This window comes from Vipera berus, assembly GCF_964194415.1.
Source record: "Vipera berus genome assembly, chromosome: 5".
NCBI lineage: Eukaryota > Metazoa > Chordata > Lepidosauria > Squamata > Viperidae > Vipera > Vipera berus.
The window spans coordinates 64,905,092-64,932,210 of record NC_138207.1 but is presented as its reverse complement, the minus strand read 5'-3'; the positions used below and the strand labels follow the sequence as shown (position 1 = coordinate 64,932,210).

General features: G+C 37.2%; 1 protein-coding gene across 2 annotated transcripts in view; it reads right to left on the bottom strand.

Moving 5' to 3' along the window:
* DOCK1 (dedicator of cytokinesis 1) overlaps nt 1–27,119 on the bottom strand; it is a 443,954-nt gene that overhangs the window by 191,280 nt on the left and 225,555 nt on the right. For both annotated transcript variants that reach the window (XM_081328492.1, XM_081328491.1), the window contains exon 28: nt 2,595–2,696. In XM_081328492.1, coding sequence (XP_081184618.1) covers nt 2,595–2,696 — 102 coding nt within the window. The remainder of the gene's footprint in view (nt 1–2,594; nt 2,697–27,119) is intronic.

Below are 27,119 nucleotides of genomic sequence, written 5' to 3'. Positions count from 1 at the left end.
ATTTCAAGTTCTAGTTTTGCATCCAGCATTCTCCCAGTCAATTCCCTGTATCCATATCAGAGCAAGCATATATAGACATTCAGTTCAGCTAGCAAAAATAGCTTGATGCTTATTAAACATAAGCAAAATTAATAGGTAAAATGAGAGAGAGAGAGAGAGAGAGAGAGAGAGAGAGAGAGAGAGAGAGAGAGAGAGAGAGAGAGAGAGAGAGAGAGAGAGAGAGAGAGAGAGAGAGAGAGAGATGGGTTAAAAGGAAGACACAGTATAGAAGAAGTTAATAAACTTGAAATCTTTAGACTCACTGCAAACAATACTGTATGTCAGGGGTCTTCAAACTCGGCCCTTTTGTGACTCATGGACTTCAACTCCCAGAATTCCTCAGCCAGGCATGCTGGCTGAGGAATTCTGGGAGTTGAAGTCCATGAGTCATAAAAGGGCTGAGTTTGAAGACCCCTGCTGTATGTAATTGAAATGAACATTCCAAAGGAAGTGGTCTTTGCTTATTCCAGTTTCAAGCCTTTAATGTAAATAACAGCAGTAGAACTGAAATGGAAAGTAGGACCAGCACCCCCACACACACTGTAAAAGTGGAGGCACCGTAAATTGGGTGGATGGTGATGATGTATCTCACCCTTGAAACTTGGGCAGATGTATGAGAGAAGATAGTGCTTCAGAAAGCTTGGTTCCAAACTTATACCAATAACTTAAGAAATACTTTTTATGTGCCTTGTGTATTGGTGCAATGTAATTAGCTTCTATAAACATTCTCAGTGCCACAATTTACAAGACTTGATGTATTTACATTGTTTTATTGTAAACTGAAGCAACATATTCTTTTTCCAGATAAACCTGCACTTGTCAGGCAGTAGTAAGCATTTGCTTCATTGTGGCATACAAGTTTCACGCATTTTAAACATTAACATTAAAAATAAAAATAAAAATGGCATCAGTTGCAAAAAAAAATAACTGCTTTAGTTCTTTGCTCTGAAACTCTACCTTGGCAAAAAGCTTGATTGGTATAACATTTAAAGTAAACACATATAATGTTTCACATATATTCTGAAAACTACTGCAACTATCTTTTTAGAAGACTGTAAGACAGTCCATTAATTTTCAGGCTCAGTAAATGCTGATTTACACCAACCAATCCGAGCTGTAAAAAAGGCAGCAAATTGATATAGAAAAATCATACTTTGCTGCCATTCTATTGTTTGTATTTTTGCAGCTCTGATCCTAACATTGCTACTAGGAAGCAAAAGATAAAGATGAAACAAATCAGTTTCATAAACCTCACAATTGCAATTTGATTTGTGATCAGATTTAATGAATTTTTCCATTTTTATGTCTTTTTGCTGTGTTTTTAAAAAATTTCTTTATGGGTTAAATATGAGGTGTTTGTGTAATTGGTCTAGTAATCACTACCATCTGAATCATACGATGATACTAAAATAGTTCTGACCTACCGTGGTTAAATTACTAAACTGAGAAGTGACAAAAATGACAAAAAACTTTAAGCTCCGCTCCTTTCCTTTCCTTCCTTTCCTTTCCTTTCCTTTCCTTTCCTTTCCTTTCCTTTCCTTTCCTTTCCTTTCCTTTCCTTTCCTTTCCTTTCCTTTCCTTTCCTTTCCTTTCCTTTCCTTTCCTTTCCCTCTCCTCTCCTCCACAGAGCAGGCAACCACTATGGCCAAACTGAGATGAATGTCATTAAATGAGCCAACCACTTATTTCCAAGCAAATTTCTAATTGGAGCCACTAAATTGAAAAATCTGTTTTTTCTCCTTTACCGCAGTCAGATTTTTTTCTCATACTGTCTGAAATGCTGTATCACAGAATCTAACTTCCCTAGCAACAAAATCTGTATCTAGCACCATAGTATGGACGTCATGTTATCTGCTAATGAATAGATCTCAGCTAATACATTTGGGTCTGTCTTTGCCACAGGGCCACAATACAGCCAGGTCATTAGAGATATCCGCCCTTGACTATTAATTCCATTCTATCATACCCTAATTAAGTAATGCTACATAAACAGAAATATAGATTAGAAAGAATCTTGAGGAGCTTGATATATTGTGCCTATTAATAATCAAATATACCTTTAAATCTATGCATGTTTAATAATACTGATTAGGGTGGCTACTACATCAATAATCTAAGAGTTGCTTGAACAAATTAAATGATTTTAGAAACCTAGTATATACGTCAAGATAGAACTTATATACAATAAACCTGTTAGTGGAATAAAATAAAGCTCCAGTACAGTACCATATATCGTAAATGATAAGTTTGTGGGTGGGATTCAAATGTAAAAATTATTAATGACATAACATAAAATGTTACATATTTGACTCCAGCCTAAAACCTGATTCAGTATGCTTCGAAAATTTTGATTTTCCTTAACAATCATCATTTAATGTAAGACTAATGACACAAATTTTTTTGTTTTGGAAGACAAACAACAATGTATATCACTGATTTTCATGTCTGGTCATAAGTTTATCAGAAAAAGTTTTTTCAACTTTATAATTATTTATCATATAATATTTTTTTAAAAAATAGTATAAAAATGGCACAATGTTTCAGGTTAAACTTACAACAACATCAGTTCTCATCTTCCCCAAAGTCTTGATTAAGTGAGCATAATGATAATCTTCCATTTGTCTTAAAATAGCTGTCATGCTTGCAACAAAATTTCCCTGAAAATAAAGAGAAAAAAAACCAAAGATGTCACACAATATGCAGGTTATCAGCAATTCTGGACAAATCTCAAGCTAAAGAACATTTCTTTCAAAAAAGAATAATTAATAAAAATATGAATTTACTGCTGTTACTTCTAAAGTCCCTATAATTTTCTGAGCACTATAATGTTCTACATATGTTTTGTAAAACCTTTGGCTCTTAGTATTGTTTAATAATTGCTGAAATACATTTTTATTTCTATAAAATACTATTAATTATGGGGGTTACCTTATCATATTTTTTTTAATGAGTGGATTGGATCAGAAAAAGGGAGTCCATATCTTGTGCCGTGAAGACATGAATCCTAAATTCATGTATTATTTTGGCACTTTGTGCATGTGTCTGTGTACATATCTATATTTATACAGGGAACAGATACAATATACATAGAGAGGAAATGCATCCTATGCATTAGTGGTAGTCGTTTATACAACTGTCCATTTGGTTCCTGATCGATGCAAATTAAGGTTTCCCGGTCCAGTTGTATCTGATTCTAGGGGGTGGTGCTCATTTTCGTTTCTTAGTCAGCATTGGCTAAAGACATTTCCATGCTCATGTGGCCAGCATGACTTTACGCTGAGGACACGGGATGCTGTTAGCTTCCCTGTCAAGTGGTACCTATTTATCTACTCGCATCTGCATGCTTTCAAACTGTTAGGTGGGCAGGAGCTGAGGCAGGTAATGGGATCACCAGTAGAGTTTAATTCTTAATACATATGCTCAGCATTATATTGTTAAAAGTTAATTAGTCATATGATTTGATCTTGGTCTGGCCATTTAAGGTCAAGGTTCTGATTTATGAACCCATCAATGTAAACATAGCTGAGACAATTAAATCACTAATGCAAAACTTTATTGAGTCAACCATTTTGGCACTGATGAAAGTGAAAACCAGCTCTGAGATTTTTGCGCCTATTTGCTATATTAAAAGAATAGAAACCTCCCTCCCCTCTTTGTGCACGTCACATTGCCCAATTGCAAGTTAGGCAGTTCTTATGAGAGAATCCACAATCTTCAATAAATGTATCTCCACGTGTCCTTGCTTCTCACAAAGTAGCTGGCAGGTGCTAATTGATCACACTCCAATTTCCCCCCTTCCCCAAGCTGTTGGCAAGCTATGAAGCAATTATGTATGGACCAGCATGGTCACTTTGCGAGGCTGACATTAATTTTATAAATCATTTATTACCATTTATTAAATGTATATGCCACTCATCTCATTATCAAGCAATTTAGCATTGTATATAAACTAATGCCCTTTGTGAAAGTATCCTGAGAGTATAATCTTATATCAGTTGCTTTCCAGTATACAGATAGCCCTCAAGTTAGAACAGTAATTTGGATCAGAATTTCCATCATTAAACAATGTGGTCAAAAAGCACATCACATAACTGCAATGGCAATCCTGGCCATCATAATCCCAGGCCAAGCATTTTGTTAAACAGGAAGAGGTGGGAGTCCAGAGAAGCAGACTGGTGGGTGAGAGTTGTAGGTGACAGCACAGGATGGGATGTGTGTGGTGGAGAGGCACTGCAGAGCATGAACAGGTGTAGAGGTGGTAAAGGGTAGGTGTGCTGTGGATGAAAAAGCAGTGGGAACAAGAGTGACTTCCAGCCAGCTTCCCAATTAATTTTGCTTGTGAGAGACCAATAGGTAATGTCAGAAATTGTGATCACATGCCTGCAGGAATGTTGTGATGGATGTGGGCCGCCAGTTTGACACCCCTGCTTTAGAAGTCTTTATTATTTTAATGCTATTAATGCTATAAGCTGCCCAGAGTCATTTACAAAATGGAGGGAGGCAAATACATTTAATCAACAAATAAATCCAGTAGTTGATTTCTAATGAAATGGCATGGCACCATAGAATAAGCCTTTTCTTCATGGTTGTGTCAGTTGTGGACTATTTATGCTCTGAATACTATTACGCTTTTGCTATCATTCAATGTTGATACAGTATGTGTAGTATGTCAGGTTGCTCAGACACAAATATACAAAGAAGCAGCAGAAAAGCTTTTAAGAAAAAATAAAATAATTTTAACCACAATTCTCCATCTTGCAGCCTCAAAAACTCAGAGATAAACATCATAAACAGTAGAGAGAAAACTAAATACATTGATCTTGCCCTAGACAAGTTCCAGAAATAAAGTGTAGCCCTCACAGTGAAGAAAAATCAGAGGCATTCTTGTTTTGCCTTTGGATGTTTCCCAAAGGTTTTCATGTTAGATATCACACCAGTTAAAACTGATACCTACAACCTTTAAATTAACAATCAACAATATCAATAACATGAATTATGGTTCTTTTTTTCATTGCTGATTTAATTCACACATTTCATTTAACCACTGTATGTCTTTGCTTTGGCTTAGCATGATGTGTGAACCCAGCCACCGTGATATGTAAACCATGGTTGATGGATAGATGGATCAACATTTTTGCAGTTGGAAGGATACACTTTTTAAAGTTATTCTGTTATTGACTGATGAAGTGGTTTAGACAGTCACATGAAAAATGCTAATGGACTTAGATGATTAATTTTATATTTATTATATTTTCATATTACCATATCCTTACAAATAATTCAAGACAGACATGTACACCCACTGTGATGCTTGATCTTTAATGTTAACATTAAAAAAAACTCTACTATGTTTCAAATGCTAGATGGACAGCATGCAGAAAATAATATATTTCACTCTAATTTCTATATGGTGCTCAGTGAAGAATAACTGAATGGGATATTCACTCAAACATGTTTTTAAAAATAGGTTTATGCATTTAGGAATGTATGTTCCATGTGCAGAAAATAAATTCTGAATTTTATTTTTATTAAATATTTTAACTACAATAGTAAAAGCAAATACAAATTAAATTCAAAAAGAAAAAGTTATAAAAAGAAAAATTGCACAGAAAAAGTAAAATAGAAAAAAGGGAAAGTAGTAGAAGAAAGAAAAAGAAAAGAAATATGTTTAGAAGGGACTTCCAAAGAATACAGAAATGTATGTCTTGCATGATATATTATTGAAATGTCAAATCACAAAAAAACACAATAATACATTTTCTAATCCAGAATAAAAATCTAATTTTAATAGATCAATATTAATTATTTATACATTATTTGCTATTTATCTTGTATTTAATTTTATTTCTATAAAAATGCTTTTAACTAGATAAACATACTGTGAAATGCTTCAATTTCAGATCAAATTAATCTTTATTCAGGGTGATAAATATTAAATTCCTAGTAGAACCAAAGATACTGGATGTCTGGGAGAGTGTCTAAGTACAGTGCAACTGCGTCTAATTTCTAGATATATTTTGCATAAAAGTCCAATACAGAAATTATGAGTGCAGTTTATAACGGAAAGTTAGTTTGCAAAGCAAAAGGTACTCTTTGCGTAATAGTAATGATCTATGAAGCTTATCTAATTTTAATTGTTACAGTACTTCCTGAAAGTCTTACAAAGGAAGCAATGTGAAGAGAGGAGGTTTTATAATTTATATATCTGAATTACATTCTATCAAAAAACCCGTTTCAAATAAATGGGAGATTCCTGGTTATAATAGAATCTTTTATGGACAGAAGTCAACATTAAAAAAACAGAATAGTCTCAAATATTGATCTTTTCTCACCACAGAAAACTTATTAAGACTGAATTGCTCCTGCCTCTATTAAGATCTGGTTGAAAGCCCAGTACATCACAGAATACAATTGAGGTAATCTTGAGATTTCAGTTATCTCAGTTGGAGTGAAAGTTATTTAGCTGCTTCATCAGCTTCTTTATCATTAAAGATGCAGGGCACATTGTTAACTATAGGATGAATTGCATATGGTGTACATTAACTATGTATTATAATATGTGGATCAATTTACTGGCTCACTTATTACTGTCTTTCTTACTGCAGGTATGTTAAACATGTGTGATTAAAAACATTTCTGAAGGACTTCTAATTTTATTTATAGATTAAAAAAATAGATGAATAATCATAAAGGGAACACAGATCAATTTGCTGACTTTGCTGTGGATATATAAATGTAGCTGTACAATTACTCTTGGTATAAAATTGAAATTGATTTTTCAAAAATCATATTTCTCTTTTTCTGCATGGAACATTATGCTATATTAGGGATACAGAGATGAAACAGTAAAACATGCAACCAATGATACCTAAAATCTAACACAGCATTTTTCAAAACATTTTATAAAAATCAATTACTTCCTGTTGCTTAATATTTGGTTAGCTTACATTTAGTAAGTCAAACTACTATAGTGTTAAGTAGATAAGGATTGCACTAGCTAATTTCAGGTCTAATTATAGAATATACTGGTTTATCACCATGAATAAAGATTAATTTGATCTGAAATTGAAGCATTTCACAGTATGTTTATCTAGCCATCAACCTCATCCTTCTTATCTTGTGTTTCACTCTCATTCTTACTTCCAGGAATGAAGGAAAGATTATCTAGATGGCCAATGGGGAAACTCAGTGGTCCAATCAATGACCTAGCTTCCTCCTACTTTATTTCAATTAAGTAATGTGTAAGGAAATATGACTCATACAGAATAGAGGTGGGTAATTGGGGGGGGGAGAGTGCTGTTGTGCTACCATGCCTTCTCACCTACTGGGAGAAGTAAATCTAGGAGCTGGTAGGCAGGAATTACTGTACACCTAGAGGAATGTGCTGCAAATATCTTCAAGAGCTGAGCTAATACAGTTAGTGCTCACTTAGCGAAATGTTCAAAGTTATGATGGACCTCCACGGGGTATGAACGACTCAGTTCTGATGACCACTCTAACCGTGGTCATGTGACTACATATCAGGCACTCAGCCACAACACCTTGAATTGCACCCAGAAGCAGACTGGTAACCAGTGCAGCTCGCAGAGCAGTGGTGTCACAGGGGCCATTTTTAGCTCCCCAAAAACTACCCATGCCGTGGCATTCTGACCAGCTGTAGCTTCCAAATGCTCTTCAAGGGTAGCCCCATATAGATCACATTACAATAGTCCACTCGTGACTAGGGACTGAACGACTGAGCACAGAGAATCCTGCTTTTTATAAATGTTATTATTATTTTTATAAATTGCTCAAGCAGTGAACATACATAATCTTCCTGCTTTTATTTTCCCCTCAACAACCACCCTGTGAAGTGAGTTGGGCAGAAAAAGAGTGGCCCAAAGTCACCCCGTCTGCTTTTATGTTTTCACTATGGTCTACTGATTAAGGCACCAGGCTAATGATCAGGACTAATAACATATTCCTGATTATTAACCTGGTGCCTTAACCCCTATACTGGGGGTCCCCAACCCCCGGTCTGTGGGTCAGCACCGGTCCGCAACATGCCAGCAAGAGGGCCGCACAAACAAGCAAAGCTCCATCCTTGGGATGCAGGCAGTATTCAAAACCACACCTCTTCTGGTCCGCGCAAAAACCTTTTTCCATGGCACTGGTCCTTGGTGCCCAAAAGGTTGGGGACCTCTGCCCTAGACCATACTGCTTTTGCACTTTGGAAATAAATAAATAAATGACTCAGAAGTACCAACAACCTCTTCAAAGACCATGTAACAGTGAACATCGAACTGCACCGGTACTATATTCCATCACAACAGCTGAATATATAAGTGAGTGATTTGTAGGAAAGAAGTAGTAACACTTAGTAACATAGAATAAATGACAATTCCAAAGATAATATATGAAGAAAAACATGAATGTTTGTTTAAAAAAACCCCAAGATAGAATGTAGAAATGATTCATTAAATTCAATTAGGTCCAAAAAATCCTGAATATACATTTAAGTTTGTATTTATACAACTAAATTTATAATTTTTTAATTTAAGAAAGTCTGTATCCACATTAAACTTTACTTGTTTTATGATTCTGAATGTTCTGAGTCATAAACGTATATTAGATTTCTTTTACAACCTAGCTACTCTCTGACATATTAGTAATATTTATATATTCATAGTATTTTGTTTGTATGTGTGTAGATTTTGTATAATTTTATTCTTTTAATATTTTAAGCCACACAGAGTTACCCTGTGATAAAATGGGTGGTCAATAAATTTAATAAAATAAATAAGAATAAATAAATATTCTTCTGACAAAACAATTAAGTAAAATGACTTGATTATTATTATTTTAAAAAACCTATCTTCTGTCTAAAGTGTTTTAAAACACTTTTCCAAGCTTTTTTAACAATCCTTTAGACATTTTCTAAACAGCTAACCAACTGTACAAGCACCTCAAGCAAACTGTGAAGCAGCGATATTTATAGTTACCAATAATGCACGATTTTTAATGTCCAAAAATATGATTTTATAGAAGTTTAGAACTACAGCAAACCATGAGTACTCGTTTCTTATTAACACCCCTTTATAAATTTGCTGGTCCTATATCCCTGGAATTAGATATATAATGTGACGGGGTAATGTGAGCATGAAAGAAAATGCAGGGGGAAAAATGAGCAGGCAATCTGAAACTGCCTAATGATCCTGAAGGGAGAAATAGTTGTTTTTCCTTTGGATTGAAGGGATACTATATGGGTGCAATAAATGCCATTTCTGTGGCAGATGGCATTAATTGGGAGGTAGAGAAACAGAAACCACCACTGCTAATTTACACTGCTAATTTACAAAACAAACAACTAGGAAAGTTGTTTAAAGTCTTCTGGGAGATGGCAGGAAGTTGGAACCAAACAATAGTCAATGTCAAGGTTTAAATGTTTGTGTATTTGTGTCACAGAATGTGAACTACATATATCACCAGTACTAATACAAAAAGGAAGCTTGAATGAATAATTTATAGTGACATTGATGTATACTGCATTTTCTTCATAAACAAAAACATCCAATATATGATATGCCATTGTTTCCATAATTTCAGTAAATTCAAATAAAAAGATAACTCGAGCCAGTTATATGAATACTTATTTAAAAAGCCAATGCTGATTTGGGTCACCCTGACCTATAGATACCTAAAAGCTATGACACTATTTCAGTAAACATTCAGTATTTTATTATTCATTTATTTACTTGTATCATGCCATTTATTATTTTTACAAATAACTAAAGGTGGTGAACATATTCAACACACCTTCCTCCTCCTATTTTCCCCACAACAACCCTGTGCAGTGAGTTGGGCCAAGAGAGAATGAATAGCCCAAAGTTACCCAACTGGTTTTCAAAGCTACGGCAGGACTTGAACTCACTGTCTCTTGCTTTCTATACAGATTCTGCCTGCTCAAAATAAATTTTGGATAAAAAAAATAAACATGTAATTTATGCCTATCAATCAGAAAAGAGTGTAAAACATCTCTAAACTTGTTTATGTATATGGATGTAATTGTACATTACATACACCTTTGGGCATTCAAGGTGCATACTGTAGGGATATGACAAATAGAAAATCACATCTTTCACTGGCAATATAAAGCAACATTTCAAAGTTATAACACAAGGCAGATTATACATTAAACATTACTATAGATTTACAATGATCCTTTGATGAGCAATAAACTCTTGACAGTGGAGTCATCTTATTGTTTTGATGTAGTTTCTTAATATACAAAAATTATAAACAATTTCAGAATAATTATGTCACAGTTGGAATTCAATTCTTTAGGAATATATCAATATCTCTATCTTATCTTTTTTTCAAATATATATACAGTTACAATAAATTTTAAGTTAGGATTAGCATATCTATCATGAATTGCAATGAAATTGGAATCTCTCTCTCTAGAAAATATAACAGCATAGAATTACATACCAATACAATAATTTTACAATTGATAACATGCAAATCTAATTTTGCTATTGACATTTTTCTAACAGATACTAAGAGAACATCATTTATAATGTTATTAGCAAAGCATTTTCAATTTATTACATAAAACAACACAAAATAAGAAGTGAGTTAGTTTGACCACAGAACCAAAACAAAATATTGAAAAACTGAACTGAGATGGTACCATAATACAGAAATAAAAGATGTAGCATTTTTCAATTTCTATACATACATACAGTACTCCACTTGCATGATTATGCTACATAAAGCAGCTGAAAGCTGATTCAGAACCAGTATGGTGCTGTGTTGTGGATCATACTGGATTTCAATAATTAATTAAGAATTAATTATCTGTAGGAAGCGTGCTTCTATTTGTTGCTAATAGTGATGTTGTAGGCTAGCTTCTTTAGCCACCAATCCAGATTTTAAAGTAGAGACAAGTAAACCCATCCTACGTATCTAGACCCAACAATGACCTCAACAATTTCCCCAGAAATGCAGCAATAACAGCACCAAGATTAAAGTCAATATCATGGAATCGTACAGTTGGAAAGGACCTCAGAGCACATTTAGTCTAAATGATTTCAGCCTTAAAATAATGATTTCAGCCTTTAAATAAACATGTTGCAAATCTCCAATGGCTTCATTATAAGATTTCCAAAGTCTAAGAATAATATATCTGACAAATGTGAACAGTTCTGCTGGATGTACGTCTACTTGAGAATGCAGTGGTAGTAAACAAAAATGTGTTGATGTATATGTACAAACATTTACATGCATTCTTGCAGTTACACAAATAATGTCCTACTCTTAAACAGGCTGCTTCTACACATATTTTTCAGCAGGCAAGGTGCACAGAAAACTTAGCATTATCAGCTATGACAAATACAGCTACCAATTTTCTACAAATAAGTATCAGCAGGAAGCTTGTATAAAGAGAACTGTGCTTGGTGTAGTATAATTTAGGTAGCAACTAGCAACGTGTATTACAACTAGCCTGAATATGCTTCTAGGTTTCATTTTATTAACAGAAACAGAAATCTTATGCTCTCATTTACATTATACACAAAGAAACACATGTAAACTCAAATCTAACACCACAAAGACAAAGGGAGACCCCAAAATATTAATCTGCATAGACAGCATTAAGCCTACAACTTTTACATTCTAAGCCTAAAAGGCCCTAGGCCAGTGTTTATGTTCTCTATATTAAGACACCACATAAAACCACTAGAACAGCTACTTCAACTTACAGAGCTAAGTAAATATAGTTGCGTGGTGTGTGTATGCATGTGTGAACACACAACTTCAAGGTAGAGTCATTGTATAAATCAGTGCTGATAGTCAATCCTAAAGGAGCCGTACAGAAAACAATGCAGAAAACTAATTCAAAATATCAGTACCGTGAAGAGGCTGTAATATAACATTTTCCAAGATACTATGAAATCATCCAAATGGAACCAAATGCGTAAGAGATACATGCATATATACAGTATAAACGGGCACAACAGAAAGTTCTGCACTAGCGTACTGGATTTCAAAATATTTATTAAAGCATCACAGTTATATGGATGACACATCAACTGGGACTTAACAAATACATTTTTGTCAAGCAGGAATTTTGCAAGGATTGTTCTTTCACTCATACTTCCACAGAAACCTCTCAGTAAGCTTTCTATTCACTTTGAGGAAAGCATATAAATGTGGCTATAATTTACTGCCCTAACATTACTTGCTACTCTATACATACAATGATTGCATGCATTTTTATAATAAAAATGTAGGAAAGGAAAATTCAGATCATAATTTTGGAATGTATTGTAATTTACTCTTAAATTGATGCAATTTAAGAGATTTATATGCATTTAATTCTACACCAAAGGCTATGTGCTTTTCCATATATACTATGACTGCATGCAAATACGAAAACTTCATACAAGCTATTCCTTAAATATTTAATATGACCAGATAAGCTGGCATAGTATCTATATAAATGACTGGAATATATTCAATATGTGTTCATCTGGATATTTACATGTATCTAGATATACATCTATACTTTTATCTACACCAGCACATATTTCAATATTGCATAACCATTTCAGGTTGAATATTTTTATGCTTTATTATAGTACAGTTAAAGTTGATTATGAGTTTTCTGTGATATTTTTTAAAAATTCTACTAAAATTCAAAATTATTAAACAGTACTTCAAGATTTTAGAATACTAATGCCAGAATTCTGAGAATCTACCATTACTTGAACATAGAATACTGCACATATGATCATATTTATGGATCAAATAATAAAGAAAATTTAATAAATGTTTGAGCTTTTGCCTTCTTAAGCTGCTTTGAAATATGACATTATAGTCAATAAGGCTTAGAGAAAACATCTCCAAATCATCATCATCATCATCATCATCATCATCATCATCAAGAACTGGAGTGCACCTGGCCTGGACAAGCTGCATTGATACTGGTTGAAACACCTCACCAGCCTCCATCACCGCATGGCCACTCAGTTTGATGAAATGCTTCAAAATGCCACAAGTGAAGAATGGTTAACAGCTGGTCGAACATACTTAATAATGAAAGACCCTGAAAAGAGCACAGAACCAAGCAACTACCGCCCAATTACTTGTCTGCAAACAATGTTCAAACTTTTTACAAGAACACTGGCAAATTCAGTATTCAATCATCTGATGGAAAACAATTTGTATCCAGCAGAACAAAAAGGAAATTATAAAAAATCGAGAGGAACAAAAGATCAGCTGCTCATTGACAAAATGGTACTTAAAAATGCAAAATGATGAAAAACAAATTTAAATATGGCATGGATTAATTACAAGAAAGCATTTGACTCATTACCCCACAGTTGGATTAATACGTGTTTGGAAAACTTTGGAATCAGCAAAAACATCTGTACATTTTTGAAAGCAAATATGCAAAAATGGAAAACAGTTCTAACAGCAAATGGAGAGAACATTGGTGAAATCAACATCAGACGAGGAATCTTCCAAGGAGACTCACTTTCACCACTACTGTTCAACATCACATTAATTCCATTGACAATAATATTACAAAACACAAAACTGGGATAGCACATCTCAAGCCAGCATGGCAAGATAAACCATCTGCTATACATGGATGACTTAAAACTGTATGCGAAAAGCCACACTGAACTTGAATCAATACTCAACGCAATTCAACTGTTTAGCAGCGACATCAAAATGGACTTTGGACTTGGAAAATGTGCTATATTATCCATGCAATGAGGAAAAATGGGAAAAATAGAAAGAATAGAACTGGGAAATGGAAGTATTATGAAAGCACTAGCAAAACATGATGGTTACAAATACCTAAGCATATTGGAAGCAGATAACATCTTGAATGGAAAAGTCAAAGAGTCAACACAAAAGGAATACATCAGAAGAGTCCGCAAAATACTAAAATCAAAGCTGAATGGTGGAAATATAATTAAAGCCATTAATACATGGGCAGTCCCAGTGATACGCTACCCAGGTGGAATTATCAACTGGACATTGGCCGAATTGGAACACCTAGACCAGAAAACGCGTAAACTTTTGAACATGCACCATGGTCTACATCCACGAAGTGACATCGAGAGATTGTACCTGCCAAGAATAGGGGGTAGAGGGCTACTGCAAATCCACCAAACTGTAGAAGAAAAACAAAGTTTGAATGACTATGTGAGTCAAAGTACAGAAAAATTGCTGCAGGCTGTGAAAACAGAGAGCATTATCAAAATAACAGAAACAAAGGCAGAATATAAGGAAAAACGGCTGGATGATAGATTAAATAGATGGAAAATCAAAGCTTGCATGGACAACATTTGAAAAAACAATGAAGGAAAATGTGATAACAACTTGACATGGGCATGGCTTAAGATGGGAACCATCAAGAAAGAAATGGAAGGCTTAATACTGGCTGCTCAAGAACAAGCACTACAAACTAATGCCATGAAAGCGAAGATACAAAAATCTACTGACAATCCAAATTGCCAACTTTGCAACGGCAAAGCTGAAACTGTTTCACATTTAATATGTGAGTGCAGCAAAATTGCGCAAACTGATTACAAAACTAGACATGACCGAGTTGCTAAACTAATCCACTGGGCATTGTGTAAAAAATACGACTTGCCTGTGTCCGAAAAGATGTGGGAACATAGGGTGAAAAAAGTTGTCGAGAATGAGAGGGTGAAGATCCTGTGGGACTTCCGAATACAGACAGATCGTCATTTGGAACACAACACACCAGATATCACAGTTGTAGAGAACTGAAGCGTACAGTTGATTGATATCGCTGTACCAGGAGATGTCAGAGTCGAAGAAAAAGAACTGGAAAAAAATATGAAATACCACGACCTGGCCATTGAAACTGTGTGATTATGGATGAAACGCGTAACAGTGATACCCACTGTCATCGGGGCACTGGGAACTATGTCCAAAAACTTTACAAAATACATCAAGAAATTGCAGCTTCCTGCAATAACTCCAGCAAAGCTACAAAAAACTGCACTACTTGGAACATCTTACATTTTCAGAAGATACCTAGGATGCTGGCAGCAACCCGTGTCAACAATTAATGCCAGTCAATTTGAGTGTTCAGTTGACTGATTTTCATGTTTTATGAATAAAAATTTTATAATAATAATAGCAGCAACAATGGTGCATTGAAGATTTGCAAGAAATATCATTTGCCTGTAAGCAAGAACTGGTGGGATCATAAAATAGAGAAAGTCATAGAAAATGATAAAGTTAAACTGCTCTGGGACCAGAATTCAAACAGACAAGCACCTGAAACATAACACCCCGGACTTAACAATTGTTGATAAGAAAGACAAAGATGTCTGGATAGTGGACGTGGCAGTGCCTGGAGACAGCAGAATAGACGAGAAAGAACTGGAGAAGATAACAAAATACAAAGACCTACAAATAGCAGGGCTTATTTTCTTATAGAACGCTCAGAACTGAGTTCCGGCACCTTTTTTTGATGGATTTTTTCAACTTTTGCACAAGCTGTGCTACTCCCTCTATTGGCTTTCAAAAGCCAATAGGAATTGCTGCTGAGCGCACCAAAAGACCCAGCTGGCAAATGTTGCACATGCAAGTTATCTGCAATGAAGGTGAGTTGGCAGGAACTTTGCACCCCTCCCTGCTGCCCAACTACACAATTTCCTAGTTGTAAGTAAGAGAGGACCAGGAGTGGGAGGTGGGGAGCAGCACTTAATTCTGCCCTGCCAGAAAAGCGGAGTCCATGTGCACTCCTGCCTCGTGCTCACCCGTGTCAGCCAGGCTCTCCATGCCGCACTGCAGCATGGAGAGCCTAGCACCAAAGCACGGAAAACATGTGCGTGGCTGCCTCGTGTCAGCCAGGCTGACCACAAATCAGAAGGAGAAAACGCAGTGGCCAAGAAACCCCCTCCTCAAATAACTTGCATTTGTCAAGTCCACCTTGCCCTCTGCTAGACCCTTGGCCCAATGGGGAGGCGAGGCCTGGCGGACACGATTTTCCTCTCCACCTCTTTTTAATGGTAGTCCTGAAGATACCTGGAGGAGACCGGAGCAGCAATGCAACGGTGCTGTGGGAACCGCGAGGCCCGCTCTACACGGCGGGGCTGCATGGGACAGGTGGCGGGGCAGAAGCAGCGCTGGCGGGGTGGCTGAGAGCGCTGGGCATGGAGTTGAGGCACATGGGGTGCGGCGGGTGGCTGACCTTCCACGGGCCGGGCCAGCTGGTGGCCCACCTGGTGCTAGACTTGCGCCTCCGCCTCCTCACCCTGTGTGCCTATGTGGCCGCCCTGGAGCACCTGGCCTGCTACACCTGCTGCTTCCTCGGCCTGCCCCGCCCTCGCGCTGCCCCACACGGGCATCTGGCTTGGCAACTGCAAGCTCTGCGCCATTGGTGTGCATTGCGGAAGACACATCTCCTCGCACGGATTGGCCCTGAACTGCTGCACTGACTTAACCTGGTTTGACCACATTCTCTTGTGTGGCCTGGAGGGGCTGTGGGTCACCTCCCACAGCCAGGAACTGTGTCTCATAGCTACTATTTTAGTGGTTATCTGGATTCTTGCAGATTTTGTACGTCTATCTGAAGTGGTAATTTTAAGCGTTTTTTTCATAAATTACTTAAGGATATGCAAGGATATTTTCTCATATTTATCTAATGTTACTTTTGCATATACTTTTTTCAATCCATTTTCTTTCTGTCATTAATTCCCCGAGAATAAGAAATGCAAATTGTAAGCTCCTCATAGCACAGTTCTATATCATTGTTAAAATACACTGAGCAATTAAGGATATACTCATTCATATTCATAAATAGATTGAATTTAACACTTTCCCCCTCACTTAGGCCAGAGGTAGGCAACCTCGGCTCCTTTATGACTCATGAACTTCAACTCCCAGAATTCCTGCTGACTCAGGAATTCTGGGAGTTGAAGTCCATGAGTCATAAAAAAGCCGAGGTTGCCTACCCCTGACCTAGGCTGTTCTCTTGTGTGTATAATTTGAACGTAGCCAAACCATTTTTTATCAGCAGTTGTAAAGAAACAGAAACAAAATGTTTAACTTATGTATTAATAACAATTTCTTTGCAATTCATTATCTTGTCAGTAACATGACTCCATCAATTAAACACGTTTTTTTTAGAAAAAAAGCACTGACAAATAGAAATAGAAAGACTGTGGCAAAGGCAAGCAAGGGTAGTACCAATAGTAATAGGTGCCTTGGCAATCCCAAAACAACTGGAGTACCACTTGAACACCATCGGCATTGACAAATTCGCTATTAGTCAATTGCAAAAGGCGGTCTTACTAGGAACTGCTTCCATCCTGCGATGATATCTGTAATACCATCAAACATCCCTATCCCAGGTCCTTGGTAAGGACTCGATAGGTAGACAAAAATGCCAAATCCAGTCTGAACATCTGGCAGACTGTGCGATGATTAATATAACAACAACAATAATGTTGGAAGGTACCTTGGAGGTCATCTAGTCCAATCCCCTGCTCAGGCAGGAAATCCTATACCATTTCAGACAAATGGCTATACAGTGTCTTCTTAAAAACTTCCAGTGTTGGAGCATTCACCACTTCTGGAGGCAGGTTGCTCCACTGGTTAATTGTTCTGTCAGGAAGTTTCTCTTTAGTTCTAGGTTGCTTCTCTCCTTGATTAGTTTCTATCCGTTGCTTCTTGTCCTGCCTTCAGGCGCTTTGGAGAATAGCTTGACTCCCTCTTCTTTGTGGCAGCCCCTGATATATTGGAACACTGCTATCACATCCCTCGTCCTTCTCTTCATTAAACTAGACCAGGGGTGTCAAACTGCTGGCCCGCGGGCCGGATGCGTCATCCGGAAGCCGCACCCACCCCATTGCCGGCAATGGCAAAACTGTCCCGATACATTGCACGACGTCACGTGACGTCGCGAGTTTGACATGTCTGAACTAGACTTACCCAATTCCAGCAACCGTTCTTTATATGTTTTAGCCTCCAGTCCCCTAATCATCTTTGTTGCTCTTCTCTGTACTCTTTCTGGAGTCTCAACATCTTTTTTACATTGTGGTGACCAAAAATGGATGAAGTATTCCAAGTGTGGCCTTACTAAGGCATTGTAAAGTGGTATTAATATTTCACGTGATCTTGATTCTATCCCTCTTTTAATGCAGCCTAGCACTGTGTTGGCTATTTTGGCAGCTGCAGCACACTGCTGGTTCATATCTAAGTGATTGTCCACTAGGACTCCGAGATCCCTCTCACAGTTATTACTATTGAGCAAGTTATTACCTATACCAGACATGTCAAACTCGCGATGTCACGTGACATCGCACAATGTATCAGGACAGTTTTGCCATTGCCGGCAATGGGATGGGCATGGCTTCTGCATGATGCGTCCGGTCCACAAGCTGGCAGTTTGACACCCCTGACCTATACTATACCTGTACATTTGGTTTTTCTTGCCTAAATGTAAAATCTTACTTTTTTCACCATTGAATTTCATTTTGTTAGATAGTGCTCAGTGTTCAAGTCTGTCCAGATCCTCCTGTATCTTAAGCCTGTCTTCTGGAGTGTTGGCTATTCCTGCCAGCTTGGTGTCATCTGTAAATTTGATGAGTTCCCCATCTATCCCTTAGTCCAAATTGTCGATGAAGATGTTGAAGAGCAATGGGCCTAGAACAGAGTCCTGGGGCACCCCACTACACACTTCCCTCCATGTAGATGCAGTTCCATTAAGGACCACATCCTGAGTATGGCCAGTCAGCCTGGTACGAATCCATCTGGTGGTGATGCTGTTTAACCCACATTTTTCTATCTTATCAAGTAGTAGGTTGTGATCTATTTTATCAAATGCCTTACTGAATTCCAAGTAAATTATATCCACAGCATTCTTCTGGTCCACTAATTTTGTCACTTGGTCAAAGAATGCAGTAAGATTTGTGTGGCATGATCTGTTTTTGACAAACTCATGTTGGCTTTTAGTAATGACTTTTGTTTGCCTCTAGGTGTTCGCTGATTAGTTGTTTGATTATCTTTTCCAGAATCTTCCCAGGTATTGAGGTCAGGCTGATAGGTCTATCATTTCCTGGGTCCATTTTTTTCCCCTTTTTTGAAGATGGGAACTACATCAGCTCTTTTCCAGTCCTCTGGCAGTTCCCCAGTGCTCCACGATCTTTGAAAAATATAGTTCAGTGGTTCTGAGATCACATCTGCCAGTTCCTTGAGAACCTTGAGAACCTTGGGGTGTAACTGCTAAGCTTGTAAGCCGCCCTGAGTCTTCGGAGAAGGGCGGGATATTAATGGAATTAAAATAAAATAAATAAATAAAATAATCCATCTGGATCTGGTGATTTGAACTCATCTAGGCTGGACAGATGCTCACTTACCATTTTCTTCCCTATCTTAACTTGTGTTTTTACTCTGTTTTTATGGTACTGTTTTTGATAGGTTGGACTGTTTTTTTCCCTTTGTGTAAAGACAGATGCAAATGAGGGACATTCTGATAACAGAAATTCCAATCCCAATTGTAATCCTAAATTGACAACTACCTGAATTCTAAATAGGATAAAACTGGTACGGGTTACTTTTACCACCCCTTTTAAAATGTAGCTCAATATTTACAGTAAAGACAAAATTTGTCTCGATATTATGAGTGTTTCAGCATATTTCTTGAAACAAAAAACCATAAGGAATGTTATGATTGTTTGAATGTGAACTTTAAATGACATTCAAAATCTTCATATATTCAGACCAAAAAGTTGTCAATTTTTTACAGTTCTACATTTGGGACTGATATGTGCACTTTTACAACTGTGCACAGATATGCAGTAGAATCTGCACCTCTCCCCGCCACAGACAAACATGATTTGGAATTGGGAAAAAAATATTAATAGTTTTGCACCAAAGGCTATCAATAGCAGATGCCTTTTGCCTCTTGCAAATTTTGGGGGATATCAGTAGCTCTGCTGCAATTTCTTGTATTTTTAAAGTATTATATCATCTCAGTTTTTACAATTATGCCCTCAATTCACCCAGTTTAACATCATTTCCTTCCTTTAGAAATGTATTTCAAAATGTATTGTCTTTTTTTAAAGAAAAAAAACAAGTTTTATTAATTTTCCAATTTTACATCAAAATATCAAAATGTTTAGAAAGCAATAGTCCAGTAATAAAATCATTTGTACCTATCTCAGGTTAAATCATCTAAAAATTCCCTGTTTCCCATAATTACTATGTCACAATCAAATTAATACATTTCTAGTTATAACACAGTTAAGATATTTATCAATATATTTTTACTTATAGTTATCATGTCCTGTTTTTAAGATTTTACCAATTTTCAATTACAGTGCTCTAATTTAGCCTTTAAGATCCATAGTATTTAACTTTCAGGTAACCCAAATTTCCCCTATTTCATTACATAATAGTTATATCTCAAATACACATATTGCTTAGTTAAATACATACTTATTTTATTTCACAAATATATTTCACAGATATATTTTGTGAAATATATTTGTAGTAACTGTGAGAGGGATCTCAGAGTCCTAGTGGACAATCACTTCAATATGAGCCAGCAGTGTGCTGCAGCTGCCAAAAAAGCCAACACAGTGCTAGGCTGCATTAACAGAGGGATAGAATCAAGATCACGTGAAGTACTAATACCACTTTACAATGCCTTGGTAAGCCCACACCTGGAATACTACATCCAGTTTTGGTCACCACGATGTAAAAAAGATGTTGAGACTCTAGAAAGGGTACAGAGAAGAACAACAAAGATGATTGAGGGACTGGAGGCTAAAACATATAAGGAACGGCTGCTGGAACTGGGTATGTGTAGTTTAATGAAGAGAAGGGTGAGGGGTGACATGATAGCAGTGTTCCAATATCTCAGGGGCTGCCACAAAGAAGAGGGAGTCAAGCTATTCTCCAAAGCACCTGAAAGCAGGACAAGAAGCAACGGATGGAAACTAGCAAGGAGAGAAGCAACCTAGAACTATGGAGAAACTTCCTGACAGTTAGAACAATTAACCAGTGGAACAACCTGCCTCCAGAAGTGGTGAATGCTCCAACACTGGAAGTTTTTAAGAAGAGACTGGGTTTCCTGCCTGAGCAGGGAGTTGGACTAGATGACCTCCAAGGTCCCTTCCAACTACTACTACTTCTTCTTCTTCTTCTTCTTCTTCTTCTTCTTCTTCTTCTTCTTCTTCTTCTTCTTCTTCTTCTTCTTCTTCTTCTTCTTCTTCTTCTTCTTCTTCTTCTTCTTCTTATTATTATTATTATTATTATTATTATTATTATTATTATTATTATTATTATTATTATTATATTTGTCATCGTAGTACATCATCACTTACTAACAAAGTATCCTCAAGGTGACATCCTTTAGAGCAGGGGTGTCAAACTCAATTTCATTGAGGGCTGCATCAGCATTGCAGTTGCCCTCAGGGGGCCGGGTGGGTATTGCCTGGGTGGGCATGGCCTACTGGGTGGGCGTGGCTAGAGTGTGTATGGCCTACTGGGTGGGCATGGCCAGCTCTACATCATTCGCATCAAGGGTGCCTATGGGGGCCTGGGCAAGAGTGGGACAGATCTGAGGGTCTCTGTCAAAAGGAGGGTCTCTGGGCCAGGGCCAGGGCCAAGGCAGTGGGGGCCGTTTCCTCACTGTTTCCAGGATGGCTTCACGGGCCGCATGAAACCACTTCGCGGGCCGGATCCGGCCCCCGGGCCTTGTGTTTGACATGTCTGCTTTATTGTCTCAATCCAACTTCCATATTATAAGTCAGAACTATATTCTAATACCTAATTTTAATTTCCCTTGTAAGTCTAAATTCTAAATATTAAATCAAATAATATCTTTCTCCCCTTGACCTATTAAGTAAAACTTTAGGCTCTTCCATTATAGATGAAAAAAGGGAAAAAAAGAAAAAAACATCTTTTTTTAGGTCTAACTCTGGTTTTCTTTTTGTGCCAAGCAGGCTTCCATACAAGTGCCTTTAAATCCTCAAATGGATCGTCCTTCATTCCTACACGTTATTTGAATCAAGGGAGACCATCCAGTTGTCAATTTTTCAAAGGAACTGGCCCCTTTGTCATCATTAAATTGTTGCTCTGGTAATTCAAGTCTCCATGTTTGGATCAGTATATTTGTCATCAGTTCAGTCTGGTCTTCTTCTTCCAGTTTCATCTGGCTTGGGTGAGAGGTCATGTCCAGAGTTGAAGTTGTTGTATAGTTGTCTACGTTTTCAGTATGTTGTAGTTGTAAGTCTTTAGAACCCTCCATCTTAGTGTTGTTTTCTTCAGTTTGTGTTGTTTTTTGGGTTGCATGTTCTATAGTTGAGATCAAGGTTTGGCTATCGAGATTCTCAGTAGATTGTACTTGTTCTTTAAAGTCCTCTGTCTTGATAATAATTTCTTCCTCTTCTGTTGCTTTTTGGATTGTAGATTCGTCAGTTGAAATCAGGGCTTCATTTTGTAAATGTAGGCTGGCACCTTTGTCTTTCAGTCTGGATTTCATCTGCTCAGTAATTTCAAGGTTTGTTTCAAGTGTAAGTTTATAGTTAAGTTGTGGATAGTATTCCTCCATTTCTAAGGTGTTTACAGATAGTTCTTTAGTGGAGGCTATTTTAATAAAAGTCAGTGAATGTCCACCTCCACTATTTCTGGGAGTTTTCTCCACCAGCTGTTTCAAATTCTTATCTTTTTAAAGATAATGCCAAGGTCAGCTAGGCTGTAGCCAGGTTTCACAGTAAAAGGTAAATTTCCTTGCTGTTCCAGGCTTCGCCACAAGATGTCCTTAGTAGCATATAAAATCCTTTTCCAAGCTCCAGTTAAGCTTTTATCCAGTAATTTTTCCTCTTTTTTTCCAGCTTAACAAGTAGATAGGGTAATAGGTCCCTGTAGAAATAGGAACTTTTTGGGACCCCAAATATCCAAAAGGTGTAAGTCCAATTTTTTAGTTGTTTAATTTAGTTATATTTTTCTTTTCTTTTCAAAGCTTTAAATCCCCAAGTAGGCAGATGCCACTATTCCAAAGTGGGAGGGGGAGAAATTTTCAAAACACTCCCACAGGAAAGTAGTTGGGGGAATAAGAAAGGTAGCTTCTCACCCAGTTCCTCCCCGTTGCTTTCTTTGTGCTTGTTAGTGCTTTTGGCTTTTGGCTGGTATGTCTTGATGATCGGCCATGTTTTCTTTGTCGGTCCAGAGGAGCTGCTCTGGATCAAATGGAGGGGCTGCTGCCCCTCCGCAATCAATTGGAGGGCCTCCTCATGGTCGTCACCCCTCCACGGAGACTTTCAGGGTCTTCCAACAAAGGAAAACTGGGCGGCAGGGAGGAAAGCTCTCCACTCACATCCACCAGCGCTGCGAGCGCAAACTGGAAACCCAAAATGTATTGTGTCTTAAGGAATACTGATCTGGAAACCCTGGAGCAAAAATTGCTGAAAAATCTGGATTCCGTAACTGTTGGCAGCCATTTTACTCAACTTCAGCAGAGACAGAATTATAATTCCAATGGCTGGGCTGAATAAAATTTCTAAGTCAGCACATAGTGGTTTCCACTGTTAAGTTCCTTGCACCCCCAAAATTTGTGAACAAGAATATTTTAAAACTCTTAATCCTCAGTCCACAAGTTTTTAAAAGTAAATGTTTTGGCACTCTTACTTTTGAAAATATGTGACATAGGAATCTTCAGATAAATGAATATGTATGGGAGTAATATCTTTAAATGTGTTTTGAATATTTTTATTTGCTCTAATATTTTTACATCAATATTTTTAAAGAGTGACTTTTCTCTTACTTCAGTCTTTCTTTATAAGATAAAAACAGATGTCAATGGCATTACAGTTTAAAATAGAAATTGAAAACAATGCCTATAATTTAGTTAAGAAAGAACATGGATATTTTTAAATACTAAATTCTTGCTATGAAAACCCTCCTGCAGTAATTTCTAAAGTATTTATTATCATTTCCATAATTAAATTCAGAGGTTCATAAGTAGAAAAAACAGAGGGATGGTTTAATCAACTTGCAATACTTTGTTCTAACATAATCAACAAAATATGCTGATTGACAAATTATGAACAATTGTTTTGTGCATTTTTTCTATTTACCATTTTCAAATACAGTTTTGTATGAAGATAAAGAAACCCAATTCAGTAAAAACATTATTTGTTTTCTGTTCCTTTTTTCAAATAGATATTGTTCCTATTTTTTTAACATTTTCAATTTATTTCCTTAATATCAAATCAAGATCCATCTCTACTACAGGGATGAATATAAATTGAATTTAAAAAATGATCAGCAAATTCAATATTATGTCATATTATGGGAACATGTTATCCCTGGTCCGTTTTCAAGGCAATACATCACTGGATTTCTGAAAGATTTATTATTGGTATTTTTTTTAGAAAAATCATACATGAGAAAAGTTAGGAGGCAAAAGGACCAAATTATTTCCAAGGAGAAAGAAAGTTCACCTCGATTTGAGTCTGTATAATGCTATTTCCTAATGTAATATTGAAATATTTAATATTTAAATAAATACTTTCTGACTCTTCAAGAATTCCCTTTGCATGTATGACTGACCATAAAATTAGCTAACTGCATCTTGTAACTGAGAAGCAACTCTGTCAATCTCCCTCCATAACTGATTAACTTAATATTTCATAACTGAGACACAACTCTTGTCAATCTTCCTCCATAACCGATTAACAATATTTCATAACTTTATGCATCAGCGCCCTTTGTTAGCACTTCCATTGCTAAGGCAGAGGGGAAAATGCAACATACTTAGTACCTAGACCACTAGAGAGATTTACAAAATTTAATGAACTGGCACTAAATCACTAAGATAATTTTCTCCTTCAGTGATAAAGGAATTTTCCTGAAAGTTTCAAATGAAATATAAGTTTCTTTGTAATGCATGAAATAGCTTAGTCTACACAACAGAAGGCAAGAACAACTGCCCATTCCATTGCTCTTATGAATGCTCATTGCCTCTCTGGGCAGCCACTTTAGTGATTGTTTTACCAACTTACTCAATATGGGCAGGGCAGAAGTCACCCCGTGCCAGTGAGATTGAGAATAAGCTCTCAGCCTGAGGAGAAGGAAATAGCACTTGTGGTGGGGTGCCCTATGGCCCCTATGGGAAAGAAGATTGTCAGTTCTTGACCTAGATCAGTGGCGGTGAACCTATAGCACATGTGCCAGAGGCGGCACTCAGAGCCTTCTCTGTGGGCACGCGCGCCATTGCCCCAGCCCCGACTCCCCTTGTGGCCCCCTCCTCACCAGAAGCCCCCCCAGAGAGTCAACCTCAGGCGTGGCCTGTGTGGAGCAGTGCAGCGAAGAACATGGCAGCCAGGCAGCAGGGACAAGACTCCACCTTCATGCCCCGAAGCATGCTGATGATGCTGCTGGGTGCAAGTGGAGGGCGTGGCTGCCATGGTCCTACAGGGCTGCCTGGGTGATCAGCAGGCCGTGGAGGCGGTGGGTGACCCTGCAAGTGGGCAGAGTGGAGCAGGGGGCGGAGTGGGGGTGGAGCAGGGGCAGGCGGCAGAGCAGGTGGGCAGGCAAGTGGGTTTTGGGCACTCGGTCTCTAAAAGGTTTGCCACCACTGGCCTAGATTATGTCTTCATCTTCCCCACTACAGTTGAAAAGTTTGCAAAGAGAGAAGTAAAGTTTAGACACTATAGATCAGATACCAAACAGGATGCCATATGGAAGATGTCAGGAACAAAGGATCAGAAATAATGGCTAAAATTTGCAGCTACTTAGATTTTGCTTAAATATAAGGAAAGGCTCCTGACCATACGACCTGTAAAAGATTGAACAGCCTATGGACATTGCAGATTCTCTATCTTTTACAGTTTTAAAGAAGAGGCTGGCAATCATACTTAAGGATGCTTTAATTGCAGAGTTGTATTAGATAATTCTTACAATCATTTCCAGCTAAACTATTCTATGACTTTGCAAAATTAGGTGTGACATTCTTCTGAATCCTTTAAATATTCCAGGAATGGAGTTACAAAATCTGTAATATAAAGAAGCAAACTTTAATACCCTAATGCAGACATGTCAAACTCACAACGTCACGTAGCGTCGTGCAATGTATTGGGACGGTTTTGCCATTGCTGGCAATGGGGTGGGCACAGCTTCCCGATGACGCGTCTGGTCCGCGGGCCAGCAGTTTTGATACCCCTGCCCTAATCTATAGTGCTGCCTTGATTGCCACTGAAATTTAAATATATTGTAAATGAAAAATGTACTATTTATATAGTTTCCTTTGAATAAAAGCACCAGAGATGTAGAAACTTATTTTTACATGTGTTATTTATAGGTAGAATAGTTCCTTTTTAAACACAATCTACAGAATTCACTGAACAGGTAACATCCCCAAGCTCTACTAAAATTATTCCTTTTAATAAAGTAATTTGAGATTAGAGAAGAAATTGTTAACATATTATTAACAGATATTAAGCCTATGGGAGTGTTTACTTGTTCATGCATCTGCACCAAAGACAAAATTTATCATGGACGAGACATTGCAGGAGAAGACCACTGGATAAAAAGTACTCAATGCTGTAAATACTTTAATTGGAAAGTTTAAGAACCATTTGCATGATTTTAAACTTAAAACTATATTATACTATATGTACAGAGTGGTTAACAATATTCTTAAGGAAACAAATCAGAGATTCTTAACTCCTAGGTCAGAACTTCTGAACAGAGGGAGGTATGATTAAAAAAAAACAACCTGATCAGGCTGGCACAGGCACAATGGGAGCATTATCAAAAGCTGCTGTTGACTTTACTTCTCATTTTTCCTGCGCATGCCAACATTACATAGTTGTAGTTTGAGAACCTACATGATATATAAATTAAATACCGATTAAATGTAGTATATTTATTTCTGCTAATGAAATCATTCATCTAAAGTCATTCACATTTATCATTTTAAAAGTTATGTAGAACTGCAAAATTTGAGAACTACTGCTATAAACATAACTATAAGATGCGGTGGCTCAGTGGGTTAGGACGCTGAGCCTGTCGATCAGAAGGTCGGCAGTTTGGCG